General features: G+C 39.1%; 1 protein-coding gene across 1 annotated transcript; it reads left to right on the top strand.

Annotated features, from left to right (window-relative positions):
* The first annotated feature begins 585 nt into the window (after nucleotides 1–585).
* On the top strand, nucleotides 586–17851 carry LOC131894371 (vomeronasal type-2 receptor 116-like). The gene is made up of 5 exons (XM_059244623.1): nucleotides 586–870; nucleotides 1249–2052; nucleotides 2979–3206; nucleotides 13189–13312; nucleotides 16932–17851. Exons 1-5 carry the CDS (start codon nucleotides 814–816, stop codon nucleotides 17849–17851), a joined length of 2133 nt encoding a protein of 710 aa, XP_059100606.1. The 5' UTR covers nucleotides 586–813.
* Nucleotides 17852–18128: the final 277 nt, after the last annotated feature.

Genomic DNA, 18128 nt, shown 5'->3' with positions numbered 1-18128 from the left:
CACAAAAGTTGTGAGCAAGGTAAGAGGCTGCCTACAAACACATGCAAAAATATCTACTGTCTATATGAGACTGAAGAATATCTAGAATATAGAAAGAAGTAATAAACTGAGGCTGTAGACACAGGTCAGCAGTTAAGAATACTTGCTGTGCTATCAAAGAATCTGAGTTCAGTTTCAAACAACAATATGGGCAGGCACCTTAAAACCACTTAAAATTCCAGCCCTCAAGGATCCAGCTTCCTCTTCTGGCCCCCATTAGAACTGCATTCTCAAATCGCCTGCAGATACACGCACACATATCTTTTATCAAATGCAGGTTCAGTACTCATATAGCCAAGGTGAAATTCTCTGTCAAAGTGGACAAGAACACATTTCTTATTTTTGTGACAACCACTCTCATTAACTTTTTAGGTTTTTTCCAAGCTCCCAAGCATCTTGTGTTTTTCCAACCTTACAACACTGGGGATTTGTCAATCTATATCTGGAAAGACATAAAATGCATGGTACTCCTTGTATTAACCACAAAGCATTCATCTATAGAGCATTATCCATACTGAACCCTGTGCCCTTTTTTTCAGAATACCAACTCAAACCTACCAGTTTGTTCTGCCTTTTGCTTTTGCTGTGAAAGAAATCAACAGGAGTCTGTATCTTCTACCAAATGCGTCTCTTATATTTGGCTTCTTCTCTAGCAATTATGATGATAAACAGGGATATCAAAATTTCATAAACCATTTTGAAGAAATACATACTCTTCTCCTTAACTACATCTGTGAAGATGAGACCAAATGTATAGTATCTATTACAGGACCAATGTCATCAACATCTGTGAGGGTGACACCATTTCTCCAGCTCTACAAACATCCACAGGTGAGGTTGTTTGAGTGGGAAGTATGGAATCTTTCTCCTTAGTTGGGATAGCCTATGCTAAGGAGAGTATAAGGGGGAAACTGTCTTCACATTCATGTAAATCATTTTCAAGGGTGATTAATCAGGCACTCAATTGGACATTCACAGTTCATTGTTTGATATGTAGATGAGAAGAAGAATTAGCAGTCAACGGGATTTTTCTTGAACAAATTGTAAAAATGTGATTTTTGTCAGGTTTCTAACAGTGTAATAACTGTAGTAATAGGGAAAAATTGCCTTCCTGTCATTTCAAACTGGTGCTTCACACACCTCAGGCTCCCATTGAGATTTCTGACAGTCCTCTACCAAATGCTATTCCATGTTTTTCATGTCCTTCAGCTCACCTATGGACCTTTCAATCCTATCCTGAGTGATCGTGAACAATTTCCCAGTCTGTATCAGATGGCCCCCAAGGACACAGCTCTGGCCCTGGCCATGGTCTCTTTGATGTTTCACTTCAACTGGAACTGGGTTGGGCTGGCCATCTCAGATGATGACAAGGGTCTCCAATTTCTCTCAGATCTGAGGGGAGAAACTGAAGTCCAAAGAGTCTGCTTGGCCTTTGTGATCATGATCCCAGTCAACATGGAGTTATACATGTCAAGAGCTGAAATGTATAACAACCAAATTGAGATATCATCCACAAATGTTGTTATCATTTATGGTGACACAGGCAGTACTCTAGCTGTGTGCTTTAGAATGTGGAAATCACAGGGTATACAGAGAATATGGGTCACCACCTCCCAGTGGGAAGTCATCACAACTAAGAAAGACTTCACCCTTGACTCATTCCACGGGACTCTTGCTTTTGCACACCACCATGCTGAGATTTCTGGTCTTAAAAATTATGTTCAGACATTGAACCCTTCCAAATACACAGACACATTCCTGGCAGGACTGGGGTGGATGTACTTTAGCTGTGAAGCCTCAACATCTAACTGTAAGACACTGGAGAACTGCTCATCTAATGCCTCACTGGAATGGTTAATGCTACAGAGTTTTGACATGGCCTTTAGTGATGATGCTTATGATATATACAGTGCTGTGTATGCTATGGCCCATGCTCTCCATGAAATGCTTCTTCAGCAAGTAGAAAATCAGTCAATCAACACTCAGAGAGCACTGGATTCTGACTGCTCACAAGTACTGTATCTTCCAATGGAATTGTACTTGTTGTCATCAATGTTATATTCTTTAAGAGTCTCTCACATGCTGAAACCAGTATTTGTCATATATGTGGTGTTCACTATAAGGGATGGTTTGTATAAGTGTACTCACCCGATTCTGACCTCACTGTAGTCTCTGGGTACCTTATCCCTCTTGATTCTCTCAGAGCAATATCACAGGAAATAGTGCTGAGATTCAGTTTAATACCTGCTTGTGTGCCTGTGTGTGTGAGTATATTTGCATCTGATTGTCTTATCTTTGTGTTTGTTTCCATGTACGTGTATTGTGTCTTTGTTAGTGTCTAAATGCATTTCTGTGCCTTTGTATGTGTGTGTATGGATGTGCTGCTTTGCATATATGAATATCTCTCCCTTGTGTTTCTGCATGACTGTGTATATGAGCAGATATTTGTTGTGTGCACATATGTCTCTTTGTGAATGTTTGTATCAGTGTGTGTCTCTCTGTATGGGTTTTGTGTCTTTATGTGCCTGTGTGTGTCTGTGTCTATATTTGATTGTTTAGGTCTGTTTGTATGTGTGTGTTAGTGTGTATGTGTGTGAATGAGTGTGGCTGTAGTATGTGTGTGCCTGTGCATGGGTGTCTGTGTGGAAGTGTGTGTGTGTGTGTGTGTGTGTGTGTGTGTGTGTGTATGTGTGTGTGTTTGTGTATGTGTGTGTATGGTGCATACTTATGTTTGATGTTTGTTTGTATGGTTTTTTGTTTGATGGTTTGCCCTGAGAGAACTAAAATTCTAGGAACACAATGACTTTTATTTATTCACATGTTTTCATTGAGTTTCTCCTTTGGGCACCTTCAATAAAGTTGCCTTAGGATGAAATCAGAATAGATTTTCAAACTTAAAATAATAGAATATAGACTAAAGAATGTTTTCTATCTTTCAGCTTCACCTATTTCTTCATAATGTGCACTTTGTTAATCCTGTTGGAGATGTAATAAATATGAATCAGAAAGAAAAACTGCAAGCAGAGTATGGCATTTACCACATTTGTAATTTCCCCCATGGTGTTGGACTTAAGGTGAAAGTAGGAGAGTTTAAGCCATATTTTCCACATGGTCAACAGCTCCATTTATATGAAGATATGATAGAGTGGACCACAGGAACTAGACAGGTGGGTCTGACCAAAATGTACTGATGTACACTTCACAGTTGTAACGACTGTCAATTGGGACCGTTTGGGTTTCCCTGTGACTTAGTGGAATTAGAAGGATGGTCACGTAAAGACTCATGTAAATTGTTGCTTCCTTTCAGATTTAAAAAATATGATTTTTTTAATAATTTTTTGAAAATCTAAGACAAACATATATTTTATCATATCAGAAACTCTTTGATTTATAAACAAATATAAAACTAGATATCACCAACATTTCATATCATTCCCAGTAAAGTTATCAATATTCTCTTGGTACCTTTCTGATTGCCACCCAATGCCTTTCTTCTCTTCTGTTGAATCTCTAATCTGCATGCTGAAAAGACTGAAACTAATTGTAAGGAGAGATTTGGAACTAGGAACAGATACACAAGTCATTAATTAATATTCTATAATTTTATTCAAGCATGTTGACTAGGAGGTCCAAATTGCCTACTTCTCTAACAATATATTCACATTTTCATGGACCACCATAGATATTTTATTAATTATAATTTGCTTTTTAGACTTTTTTGTATATGGATGTTTTGCCTGTATATATCTGTGTTCCATGTGAGTATGAGGTATCAAAGTATGCCAGGAGAGGGATTAAGATACCCAGGAACTGAAGACAATTTTGAGCTTAAGTGTAGGCGTGGGGAATTGAACAGCAAGTGTGATAACTTGCTAAGCTTCCTCTCCTGCCCTGAATTATAATTTCTAAAGGAATCCTTCAATAGAAGAGCATTTCTTTGTACCTTAATTTTTGCATAACTCATTCAAACAAACAAATGAACAAATAAACAAAAAGATTTGTATTGTTTCCTTAATTGGTCTGACTGGCACTCATAGTCATAATAATTTGGCTTTGAGAAAATTTGTAAATAAAATATCCATTATAAGTCCCCAAGATGTATTATAGGTGTTGATTCTGATTTGTCTGGTTTTATAGTGTGTGAACTACATTGCCTACTACAATGTTGTGTGTTGAATTTGAAAGGTGTTTACTTCTGGAAAGTGTGCAAACCAAATCTGAAGTGATATCTCAAGTTGCTCAAGTAGAGTTGAATCAAGAGTTAATATTTTGTTTTCACAGTGATGAGAAAATTATGTTCAGAGAACAGAGCAAACGGGATGAATTTTTAGCTACCGGTCTGTTCCACTAGATCAGAGGCAAGCAATGAAATCACAAGCCTGCTTCTACCATGCCTAACTTGAACATTACAAAAACATCAACCAAAAGGATAGGAAGAACTAAAAACAACACAATATGTGCTGTACTCCAGATATGCAAATCATAATGCAGAAATGAAACTTGCAAACAGTGAGGCAGCATGACTCAAAATGATACAATCATAGGCTTACATGACAGTGAACTCAATGCCATACTAAAGAAAGGCTGCAAAGAATAATTGTAAGGATGTTCAAAAAATCAAAGAGCAAAAAAATAAAATCACCTCTAAGGACAATCCAATTAGATCACAAACACTTGCAAATAATAAGGAATAGAGTGAAGATGTGACAAAAATTCAGTAATGTTATAATAATCATGAAGAATTCATACTAACAGTTTGAAAATGAAAGACAGAACAATTCAAACAACAAACTGTATAAAATGTCTTTCTCTGAGAATGTCTCAAGTAGAAGACAAGCTTTCAGGACTAGAAACAAGGCAGATGATTTTTAATTTAAACTATGACAAAGATAAAACAATAAGAAAGGATGAAGAAAACACAAGAGACTTAGGGGACATCAGTAAAAGATCAAATTAAGAAAGCACAGGCACAAGAGGAGGACAACATGTGAAAGGACCAAAGGTATTTCTAATAAAATGACAGCCAAAATTTTACCAAATTCTGGGGGAAATATGGCCATCCAGATACAGGAGGCAGTCAGAGTGCCTAACAGACAGGTTCAGAAAAGGATATTTTGAATTTTAAATATTACTTAAAATCTGAATTAGGGAGAATAAAGAGGAATTTTAGGTTACAAGAGATAAGATCAATTTCATTGAAACTCTCCATCATAATCACAGTAGCTTTATTCACAGACACTTTAAAAGGAGGGAGTATCAATTATGTTTTTAAAACAGAGACAAAATTTCCAATTTCAATTACTATACCCAGCAAAGCTGTCCTTCATAGTTTCAGGAAGATAGAAAAACTTGTAATGGTGAACACAAATTGCAGGAACATATAGCTGCTGTAACATCAGTAAGGAAGACACTTCCAGAATGTCTTTACACGTCACACTCCTTCACACTGAATATTAAGATAAACAGTAGATGTCACAGGAATATGTAGACTACACTAGATCACTAGACATAAAAGCAAAGGTTTGAAATCCATCAAAACATATAAAAGCACCAGTTGACAATAATCACCAAATAACTTTCATTAATAACTGAATTTGAAGAATCCCACTCTCTAATAAAAGGACACAGACAAGGAAATTTTTTATTTTTTTAAATTTTTTTAAGTATGAATACTTTAAAATTCTTTTTTATTATTTTATTTTACAATATAATTTAATTCTACATATCAACCACGATTCCCTTGTTCGCCCCCCTCCCGCACCCCTCCCTTTCCCCCCAGCACACCACCCATTCCCATCTCCTCCAGGGCAAATACTCCCCTGAGGATTGAGATCAACCTAGTAGACTCAGTCCAGGCAGGTCCAGTCCCCTCCTCCCAGGCCGAGTCAAGCGTACCTGCATAAGCCCCAGGTTTCAAACAGCCAACGCATGCACTGAGCACAGGACTTGGTCCCACTGACTGGATGCCTCCCAAACAGATCAAGCCAATCAACTGTCTAACCTATTCAGAGGGCCTGATCCAGTTGGGGGCCCCTGAGCCATTGGTTCATAGTTCATGTGTTTCCATTCGTTTGGCTATTTGTCCCTGTGCTTTATCCAACCTTGGGCTCAACAATTCTCGCTCATACAAACCCTCCTCATGCTCGCCAATTGGACTCCCAGAGCTCCACCTGGGGCCTGGCCATGGATCTCTGCATTCGGTTCCCTCAGTCATTGGATGGGGTTTCTAGTACAACAATTAGGGTGTTTGGCCATCCCATCACCAGAGTAGGTCAGTTCAGGCTGTCTCTCAACCATTGCCAGCAGTCGATTGTGGGGGCATCTTTGTGGATTTCTGTGGGCCTCTCTAGCACTTTGCTTCTTCCTATTCTCATGTGGTCTTCATTTACCATGGTCTCCTATTCCTTGTTCTCCCACTCTGTTGTTCATCCAGCTGGGATCTCCTGCTTCCCCAAGCTCTCTTTCCCTCGACCCTCGCCCTTCATTACCCCCACTCATGTCCAGGCTGTTCATGTAGATCTCATCCATTTCTCGGTCATTGGGTGATCTCCGTGTCTTTCTTGGTGTCCTGTTTTCCAGGTAGCCTCCCTGGTGTTGTGAGTAGCTGTCCAGTCATCCTTGTTCAACATCTAGTATCGTCCTATGACTGAGTACATACCATGTTTGTCTTTCTGAGTCTGGGTTACCTCACTCAGGATGATTTTTTCTAGATCCATGCATTTGCCTGCAAACCTCATGATGTCATTGTTTTTCTCTGCTGAGTAGTATTCCATTGTGTATATGTACCACATTTTCTTTATCCATTCTTCAGTTGAAGGGCATCTAGGTTGTTTCCATGTTCTGGCTATTACAAACAATGCTGATATGAACAGAGCTGAGCAAGTGCCCTTGTGGTATGATTGAGCATTCCTTGGTTATATAACCAAGAGTGGTATAGCTGGGTCTTGGGGGAGATTGATTCCCAATTTTCTAAGAAAGCACCATATTGATTTCCAAAGTGGTTGTACAAGCTTGCATTCCCACCAGCAGTGGAGGAGAGTTCCCCGTGTTCCACATCCGCTCCAGCATAAGGTGTCTTCAGTGTTTTAGATCTTAGCCATTCTGACAGGTGTAAGGTGGTATCTCAGAGTCATTTTGATTTGCATTTCCTTGATAATTAGGGATATTGAGCAATTCCTTAAATGTCTTTTAGCCATTAGAGTTTCCTCTGTTGAGAATTCTCTGTTTAGTTCTATAGCCCATTTCTTAATTGGACTGTTGGGCCTTTTGCTGTCTAATTTCTTGAGTGCCTTATACATTCTGGATATCAGTCCTCTGTCAGATGTGGGGTTGGTGAAGACCTTTTCCCATTCTGTAGGTTGTCGCTTTGCCTTGTAAACCGTGTCCTTTGCTCTACAACAGCTTCTCAGTTTCAAGAGGTCTCATTGACTGATTGTTTCTCTCAGTGTCTGAGATACTGGTGTTATATTTAGGAAGTGATCTCCTATGCCAATGCGTTCAAGACTACTTCCTACTTTCTCTTCTAGCAGGTTCAGAGTAGCTGGATTTATGTTGAAGTCTTTGATCCACTTGGACTTAAGTTTTGTACACGGTGACAGATATGGATCTATTTGAAGTGTTCTACACGCTGATATCCAGTTATGCCAGCACCATTTGTTGAAGATGCTTTCTTTTTTCCATTATACAATTTTGGCTTCTTTGTCAAAAATTATATGTTCATAGGTATGCAGATTAATGTCAGGGTCTTCAATTTGATTCCATTAGTCCACATGTCAGTTTTTATGCCAGTACCAAGCTGTTTTTATTACTGTAGCTCTATAGTACAGCTTGAAGTCAGGGATCGTGATGCCTCCAGAGGTTGTTTTATTGTACAGGATTCCTTTGGCTATCCTGGGTTTTTTATTTTCAAATGAAGTTGAGTATTATTCTATCCAGGTCTGTGAAGAATTGTGTTGGTATTTTGATGGGGTTTGCATTGAATCTGTAGATTGCTTTTGGTAAGATTGCCATTTTTACCATGTTAATCCTGCCTATCCATGAGCATGGGAGATCTTTCCATTTTCTGACATCTTCTTCAATTTCTTTTTTCAGGGACTTAAAGTTCTTGTCATATAGGTCCTTCACTTACTTGGTTAGTGTTACCCAAAGGTATTTTGTATCATTTGTGGCTATTGTAAAGGGTGATGTATCTCTGATTTCCTTCTCAGCCTGTTTGTCAATTGTATATAGGAGGGCTACTGATTTTTTTGAGTTGATCTTGTATCCTGCTATGTTGCTGAAGGTGTTTATAAGCTGTATCAGTTCCTTGGTTGAATCTTTGGGGGTCACTCAAGTGTACTATCATGTCATCTGCAAATAGGGAAAGCTTGACTTCTTCCTTTTCAATTTGTATCCCCTTAATCTCCTTATGTTGTCTTATTGCTCTGGCTTTAACTTCAACTACTACATTGAATAAGTATGGGGAGAGCAGACAGCCTTGCCTTGTGGATTTTAGTGGAATCGTTTTGAGTTTCTCTCCATTTCATTTGATGTTGGCTGTTGGCTTGCTGTAAATTGCCTTTATTATGTTTAGGTATGCTCCCTGTATTCCTGATCGCTCAAAGACCTTTATCATGAAGGGGTGTTGGATTTTGTCAAATGCCTTTTCTGTATCTAGTGAGATGATCATGTGGTTTTTTTCCTTTGAGTTTGTTTATATGGTGTATTACATTGACAGACTTTCATATGTTGAACCACTCTTGCATCCCTGGGATGAAGCCTACTTGATCATGGTGGATAATTGTTTTGATGTGTTCTTGGAGTCTGTTTGCCAGTATTTATTGAGTATTTTTGCATCAATGTTTATGAGAGAGATCGGTCTGTAGTTCTCTTTCTTTGTTGTATCCTTGATTTAGGAATCAGGGTAATTGTAGCCTCATGGAAGGAGTTTGGTAATCTTCCTTCTGCTTCTATTGTGTGGAACAATTTAAAGAGTATTGGTATTAACTCTTCTTTGAAGATCTGGTAGAATTCTGCTCTGAAACCATCTAGTCCTGGGCTTTTTTTGTTTGGGAGACTTTTAATGACTGTTTCTATTTCATTAGGGGTTATTGAACTATTTAAATAGTTTATCTGGTCTTGATTTAACTTAGATTTGTGATACCTATCCAGAAAATTATCCATTTCTTTTAGATTTTCCAGTTTTGTGGAGTAGAGGTTTTTTTCAAGTATGACCTGATGATTCTCTGGATTTCCTCAAAGTCTGTTGTTATGTACCCCTTTTCATTTTTTATTTTGTTAATTTGGATGCTCTCTCTCTGCCGTTTGGTTAGTTTGGATAAGGGCTTGTATATCTTGTTGATTTTCTGGAAGAATCAACTCTTTTTTTCATTTATTTTTTGTATTGTTCTCTTTGTTTCTATTTTATTGATTTCAGCTCTCACTTTGATAATTTCCTGACGACTATTCTTCCTGAGTGACTTTGCTCCTTCTTGTTGTAGAGCTTTCAGGTGTGCTGTTAAGTCACTAATGTGAGATTTCTCCAACTTCTTTATATGGGCATTTAGTGCTATGAATTTCCCTCTTAGCACTGCTTTCTTAGTGTTCCATAAGTTTGGATATGTGGTGTCTTCATTTTCATTGATCTCTAGGAAGTCTTTAATTTCTTTCTTTATTTCTTCCTTAACCCATTGGTGATTCATTTGAGCATTATTCTGTTTCCATGAGATTGTAGGTTTTCTGTAGATTTTGTTGTTGTTGAAATCTAACTTTAAACCATAGTGGTCTGATAGAACACAGGAGGTTATTCCAATTGTTTTGTATCTGTTGAGATTTACTTTGTGGCCAAGTACGTGGTCATTTTAGAGAAGGTTCCTTGGGGTGCTGAGAAGAAGGTATATTCTTTTTGGTTAGGATGGAACGTTCCATAGATATTGATTAAGTCCATTTGAGACATAACATCAGTTAAGTCCTTTATTTTTCTGTTAAGTTTCAATTTGGAAGATCTGTCCAGTGGTGAAAGTGGGGTGTTAAAGTCTCCCACTATGAATGTGTGGGGTTTTATATGTAGTTTAAGCTTTAGTAATGTTTTTTTACATATGTGGGTGCCCTTGTGTTTGGGGCATAAATATTCAGAATTGAAACTTCATCTTGGTGGATCTTTCCTGTGATGAGTATGTAATGCCCTTCTTGATCTCTTTTGATTGATTTTAGTTTGAAGTCTATTTTGCTGGATATCAGGATGGCTACACCCGCTTGTTTCTTAAGACCATTTGATTGGAAAGTCTTTTCCCAGCCTTTTATTCTTAGGTAGTGTCTATCTTTGAATTTGAGGTGTGTTTCTTGTATGCAGCAGAAAGATGGGTCCTGCTTTCATATCCATTCTGTAAGCCTGTGTCTTTTTTTTTCTTTTTGGTTTTTCGAGACAGGGTTTCTCTGTGTAGCTTTGCACTTTTCCTGGAACTCACTTGGTAGTCCAGGTTGGCCTCGAACTCACAGAAATCCACCTGGCTCTGTCTCCCGAGTGCTGGGCTTAAAGGCGTGCTTTTTATAGGTGATTAAGTCCATTGATATTAAGGGATATTAATGACCACTGATTGTTCATTCCTGTTATTTTTTGGTGGTAGTGTGTGTGTGTACTTCTCTTCTTTGGGATATACTGCTGTGGTGTTATCTATTGCCTGTGTTTTAAGAGGTGTATCTGACTTCCTTAGGTTGGAATTTTCCTTCTAGTGCTTTCTGTAGGGTTGGGTTTGTGGATAAGTATTGTTTAAGTCTGGCTTTGTCTTGGAATGTCTTGTTCATTCTGCCTATGGTGATTCAAAGTTTTCCTGGGTATATAAGTCTAAGCTGGCATCCACGGTCTCTTAGTGTCTGCATTACATCTGTCCAGGTCCTTCGGGATTTCAAAGTCTCCATTGAGAAATTGGGTGTGATGGGTTTGCCTTTATAAGTCACTTGGCCTTTTTCCTTTGCTGCTCTTAATATGCTTTCTTTATTCTCTATGTTTAGTTGTTTAATTATTATGTGGCAAGGGGACTTTTTTGGGGGGTCTAGTCTGTTTGGTGTTCTATAGGCTTCTTGTATCTTCATAGGCATTTCCTTTCTTAAGTTGGGAAAGTTTTGTTCTATGATCTTGTTCAATATATTTTCTGTGCCTTTGAGTTGGTATTCTTGCCCTTCCTCTATCCCTATTATTCATAGGTTTGGTCTTTTCATGGTGTCCCAAATTTCTTGGACATTTTGGGTCATGACTTTGTTGGATTTAGTATTTTCTTTGACTGATGAATCTATTTCTTCTACTGTATCTTCAACGCCAGAGATCCTCTCTTCCATCTCTAGCATTTTGTTGGTTATACTTGCATCTGATGTTCCCATTCATTTACTCAGATTTTCTATTTCCAGCATTCCCTCTGTTTGTGTCTTCTTCATTTTTTCTATTTCCCTTCTCAGGTCTTGGACTATTTCCTTTATCTGTTTCATGGCTTTTTCATGATTTTCTTTCTGGGCTTTATTGTTTTCTTGCAGGTCTTTATTGTTTTCTTCTGCTTTATTTGTCCTTTCCTCTAGTTTTTTATAGTGTTCTTCCCATTTTTGTTGGTTTTTTCCTCTATATAAGCCTCTACCTTCTTCATGATGTTATTCATAAGGCTGTTTTCTTCTGCTTCTTCCAGTTTTTGATGTTCAAGTCTAGATGTTGGAGTAGGGCTAGTTTCTGGTGTTCCTGCATTGCTCTTCATTTTGTTGTATGTACTTCTGCCTTGACATCTGCCCATCTCCTTGTGGTTCGTTCTTGGTCTTATTAGGGCACTTGGACCAGACAGAGCTGACAGATTCAGGAAGTCTCTCTCTCTTGTCCAGATAGGAGCTCTCTTGTCCAGATGGGAAGTCCGGGGCAGGATGGGAGCTCTTGTCCAGACAGGAAGTCTGGGGCAAGATGGGAACTCTTGTCCAGAAGTGAAGTACGGGGCAGGATGGGAGCTGGGGGCCGGTCTCAAAGTCTCAGGAAGTGGCTGGAGTCTCGGGCAATGATGGGTGTGGGGGCAGGCCTTGGAGATTGCAGGGTCTGCCGGGGGTCTTTGAGAAGGGGAGTCTTTCCAGTGGGGTGGGGGTAGAAGGGATCCTGCCCAATGGCCAGAACCTGGGGCCAAGTTGGGCTGGTCTTCCCCAGAGTGGCTGGTGCCCAGGAATGGGATCTAGGCTGAGCCCAGGCACTCACCAATTGTCCAGAAGGGGGAATTTAAAAAAAAAAACACAATACTGTGTTGCTCAAAAGGAAAACACTGCGCTCATAAAGAAGAACAGAGTCTCCACAATAAAGTAAAAAGATCATTCCAGGTAAAATGAATCAGAGAGAAAAAAATTGTTGTCCAATCAATGAACATGGATGGAGAAATTCTCAAGTAAATACTGGCAAACAGACACATCTGAAAGATCAATCCCTATACACAAGATGACTTTGTTACAGGGATGTAAGGCTGGTTCAACACATGCAAATCAATCAAGTATAATATGTCACATAAATATGCTAGGATAAAAATTATATGTTCATTAAAAAGATACAGAAAAAGTTTTGATCATTATCCAGCATCCCTTCAGAGAAAGTAAACAAAGAATCATGAAAAAACACCCTTGGAAAACAGAAAGAAGATTTCTTGACAATATAAGTTTCTATAACACAAAACATAGACAATGTTGTACTCCATGGAGAGAAACTCAAAGCATTTACACAGAATTCAGAAATGGGACCAAGTATGGTGGTGCTTCCCAGAATAATGAGCAACTAAAAAAATAGGTCACCAATATGACCAGAGACCAATTAGATGGAGACAACTTCCCAATTAAGTTTCTCTTTTTTCTTGTATCTCTGCTTTGTGTCAAGTTGACAAAGCCAAGCTATACAATGGGTGGGTAGGGTGTTCAGTTCAGGCATTCCAGTGGTGACACAACATATACTCCTAGATCTTCCTGAACTTTTAGTAGTTGGAAGCACCTCAATATTTCACCAATTTGTTCTCACAGATTTATGTGTGGCCTTGTATAAAGTACTGAAGGAAATGTGTTCACTCAGGTCATGGATAGAAAGAAAACTTGTTAACTTCTCAACATGGTGAGATGCTATAACTGTTGAAGTTATAACTCCTGGCCCAGCCTCTGCTTGATTTTCCTCAGATGTCCTCTGCTGTGTGCAGTGTTGATTGTCACCCTGGATTCAGAAAATTCCATCAAGAATGGATGGCAGCCTGCTGTTTTGATTGCATCCCCTGCCCTGCAAATGAAATTTCCAATGAGACAAGTAAGTGTTTATTTACTGCAGTGGGAAATCCTTCAGACTGACTTTCTTCTTCTATACACACTGTGACATTGAAGGGGCCTGGAAGGGAGCTGCACTGTTGTGTGGTATTCACTAGAGAAGACTGCTCAGACATAGGTTTAGTCAAATGAAGTCTTTATTAACTGGAGGTGAACTACACTGAATGTTCAGGACCCCAGAGTAGCACTGAGCCTTTCTCAGGGTGAGATTTTAAGCATGAGAACCATGATGTAGGTTGACATACTTTAGTTACCATGAACAGTGAGCCGAAAGCAGATCTACAGAAGTTGAAAGGCAACATTAGTACATTTTGAGACTTTCCCAGAACTATAAGTCCTATGATGGAATAGTCCATTTCTTTAGTTTGGCAGGTTGTGCTGCTAGGTGGTGAGTTTTATAGTCTGAGTGGCACTTCTATCATGGAGTCAGTTCAGTTAGGGAAGGTCTGGGGAACTACTAAGTTCTGTGGCCCTTTTACAGCACAAATAAAATCTATTCCTTTCCTAATTTTGTTTTTACAAGTATATGATCAATAATAATGTCCTTATAAATAACAACCCATGCCTTCCCATATACCCTTGACTCACTGTAAAATCATTGCTCATAGTATTTTGTAAAAGAAAGTGTTTTGAAAAATCGAACAGCCCTGTGAGGAAATTCTACACTATATCTTCCCCAATGATTATATCCCTGTAAAGGTACATGTAGACTAGATTGTAGTCATGAGTCTTTTTAAATATTTGGTTATTCATTTATCCTCCTTGAATGTATGTATGTGTTTCTGTGTGAGTTTATGTGCAGGAGATTGTGGAGGCCAAAATAGTGCATACAAGCCTCTGGAACTTGAGTTACAGACAGGTATAAGCTTCCAAATGGATGCTGTGTCCAAATCCTTGTTCTCTCCAAGAGCTGTAAACACTCTTAACTGTTGAGTCATCTCCTACCACTGAGGTCATGAATCCTACGCAACTTGTTCTTGCCACTGCCCACAACATTGCGGACAAAGAGAGATATTGAGTCACCATGTGTTGGGATGGTAAATAAGAATTGTGTGGTGATTGGCATGCTGTTTATACAGCAGTTGAATGCATAGTATTTTGTGTTGTCATTTAGCTGACAGCACAAAGATCTGAATTCAGAGTCATACCTTAAGGCTGCAATGGGAGCCTGCTAAGGAAACTTTGGGATGATGCAAGTGCTGTTACTTCCATGTAAGGGAGTTTCTCAGAGAGTTTTGAGACTGATGCCATTGTAGGATGTGGTGACTAAAGAGTAGTTATTGTGGGTAAAATTACTAGAAACAGCTAAACATTAGAGAGCACTTGATTTCATGTCAAAAAAGTGGGGATATGTGTGGACATTTAATGTAGAGGAAGACAGGTGTCCCACTTAAGATTTTTGTACACAGTAGTAATGAATAATGTGACAATAATTTAAATAGAATAGTTTTGTAGTGAAAAGAAATAGCCATGATTATTCCAATGATAGTGTGGCATACACAATCCATATAAGTCAACTGGTTATTGATGTGGAGATGGCCAAATTCGAAGGTGAGGTCAGAATAGTTTTTCACCTTTATACCAGTCATTGTGTATAATTCAAAGAATATTTTAAAAAAGACACTTAGGGGGTTGAAGAGATATCTCACTGCTTAAGAGCTCTGGTTGCTCTTCCAGAGGTTCTTAGTTCAATTCCCAGCAACCACATGTTCGCTTACAACTATCTGTAATGAGATCTGGTGCCCTCTTCTTGTGTGCAGGCATACATGCAGGCAGAGCACTGTATACATAAAAAATAAATAAATCTTAAAAGAAAGAGATTTAGGGTCAGTGAGAAGAGTTAGCAGGTAAATCTCTTGCCACAAGTCTGATGATCTGAGTTCATCCCAGAATGCCCACTGGAATGAGATGGAGCCAACTCCTACAAGATTCCTTCTTGACACCTTGCACTTTATACACACACACACACACACACACACACACACACACACACACATATACACACACATGTAAAACTATAAACAGATTGTAATAAAATAGTTTTAAGATAATAACTATAAAGGCCATTTATAATAATAAATACCAACAAAAAATAAACAAAAAACCCAGGTCTGTTGGAGCCGATAGAGGTTTCCTAGTGATACCTGAGCTTGCTTTCCCAGCAGGGCTGCATAAGATGATAATTGGACATAGGGCCTGGGTAATAGGTGTTTGGTAGGGTCTACACCTGGTTGTATTTAGCAAGAGGCAAGGTCTTTAGCCTTGCCACTTGGCTTTGTTATGAAAAGGCCTTTGGAATAAAATTCAGGTCCGATGGATTAGGATCCAGGTCCTCCTGAGGCTATCCTGTGTTTATGTCTCTCTCTCTCTCTCTCTCTCTCTCTCTCTCTCTCTCTCTCTCTCTCTCTTCTATGTTTTTATTTAAATCTCTTATCCTTCACTCCTCAAAAATACCCAAGAGGAAAGAGTGGGCATGGGTTCCCTACACAGGTCTCCTATAGATAGAAATTAGGAAAGGAAGTAGGTGCTCTGTGCTCACAAAGGTGGTGGTATAAGATACAAGACTTCTGGTTACTATGTATGTATAGAGTTTTCTACCTTTAATAGTAGGATTATTTCATTTTATAAATTGTTGGGTATCCCCATTCCCTGATGAGGACATAACTAAGGGCATCATATTTCATTATTTTTTCTTTAGAATTTCATACATCTGTAGCTAGAGTTTTCCTTCCTGGCCCACAGTCAGGACAAATATCTGACACCCGCCAGTCCCACAGCTGCTCAGACCCAACCAAGTAATCACAGAGACTTATATTGCTTACAAACTGTACGGCCGTGGCAGGCTTCTTGCTAACTGTTCTTATATCTTAAACTAATCCATTTCTATAAATCTATACCTTGACACATGGCTCATGGCTTACCGAAATCTTCACATGCTGTTTGTCATGGTGGCAGCTGGCAGTGTCTCCTTCTGCCTTCCTGTTCTTTCTTTTCTCCTCTCTGTTAGTCCCGCCTATACTTCCTCCTGCCTGACTACTGGCCAATCAGTGTTTTATTTACTAACCAATCAGAGCAACACATTTTCCATAAAGAACATTCCACAGCATACATCATTATAAAATCTCCCTCTCTCCCCATTCTATTTCCCACACATGTACCCAAAACCTTAAATTCATGATCAATTTTTCATTTACTATTTTCAAACACTCTTTTTCATTTACTGCTTTCACATACATATGTACTTGCATGCACACACACAATAGATTCTATTGGCTGTTGCTCAGCTGTTTGGTGATGATCATGCGGGAATAAAAAAAGTTATAAGAGGTTTCATCCTGGATAAGACCAAGTCTCCATCGCTCATGAGGGCATCACTTCTAATTCAGACAGAAAGATTCATGTTATACTGTATCCATAGGATTTGCATTTGTCCTGAAAGAAGTTAGGCATTATGAAATGAAGCATTGCTCTTTAGAAAATTCTCAATTACATCTTTATCAATAAAGTTTGTGGATGTTGTAAAGTTTCCAAAATACACTGGCATGACCTGTCCATAAGAAATGCTGAAGTTGCACTTACAATACTTTTGCTTTCTGCATCAGATATGGATCAGTGTATGAAGTGTCCAGAGGACCAGTATGCCAATGCAGAGCAGAACCACTGCCTGTACAAAGATGTGACCTTTCTGGGCTTTGATGACCCCTTGGGGATGACTCTGTCCTGTATGGCCTTGTGTTTGTCTGCATTCACCATTCTGGTTCTTGGGATCTTTGTAAAACACCAAGACACTCCCATTGTGAAGGCCAATAACCTCACTCTCAGCTATATCCTACTTGTCTCCCTCATCTTCTGTTTCCTCTGTTCCTTGCTCTTTATTGGCCATCCCAAATCAGCTACCTGTGTCCTGCAGCAAATAACATATGGTATTTTATTCACTGTGGCTGTTTCCACTGTGTTGGCCAAGACAATTACTGTGGTTTTGGCTTTCAAAGTCACTACTCCTGGAAGAAGGATGAAGTGGCTCCTGGTATCAAGGGCACCTAACTACATCATTCCCATCTGCACCATCATCCAAATTATTCTCTGTGCAATCTGGCTGGGAGCTTCCCCTCCCTCTGTTGACACTGATGCACACTCTGAGCATGGGCACATCATCATTGTGTGCAACAAGGGTTCAGTAACTGCTTTCTACTCTGTCTTAGGATACCTGGGCTCTCTGGCCCTGGGGAGCTTCACTGTGGCTTTTTTGGCCAGGAATCTCCCTGACACATTCAATGAAGCCAAATTCTTGACATTCAGCATGCTGTTGTTCTGCAGTGTCTGGGTCACTTTTCTCCCTGTCTACCACAGCTCAAAGGGGAAGATAATGATGGCTGTGGAAGTCTTATCCATCTTAGCCTCCAGTGCTGGCTTGCTGGGATGCATCTTTGTCCCCAAGTGCTACATCATTTTGATAAGACCAGAGAGAAATTCTCTTCAAAGGTTAAGAGAGAAATCTTCTTCCAGAACTCCCGTTTCATAAATTTTAAATGACAACTATAGTGTTGGAACAGAACCCCCTATTAGGATACAATGGAAGATGTATGCATTATCTAGTGACTCTCACTGTTTCTTCTAATGATGTTTATTAGTGTCATGTATACTACTTTTATCTATATTGTCTCCCATAATCTTCTACTCAGTCACCTATTGTTACAAGACATGGCTATTGGACATTTGTGTGGGGTGGAAATATTCTTTGCTTCTCTAATATACAATAAGATTTGAAATAAACTCAGAGGTTTCTTTTTGATATCCAA

Source organism: Peromyscus eremicus, chromosome 1 (genome assembly GCF_949786415.1).
Source record: "Peromyscus eremicus chromosome 1, PerEre_H2_v1, whole genome shotgun sequence".
Lineage (NCBI taxonomy): Eukaryota > Metazoa > Chordata > Mammalia > Rodentia > Cricetidae > Peromyscus > Peromyscus eremicus.
Note: the sequence above shows the minus strand (reverse complement) of the source record. Positions and strands in the feature narration are given on the sequence as shown.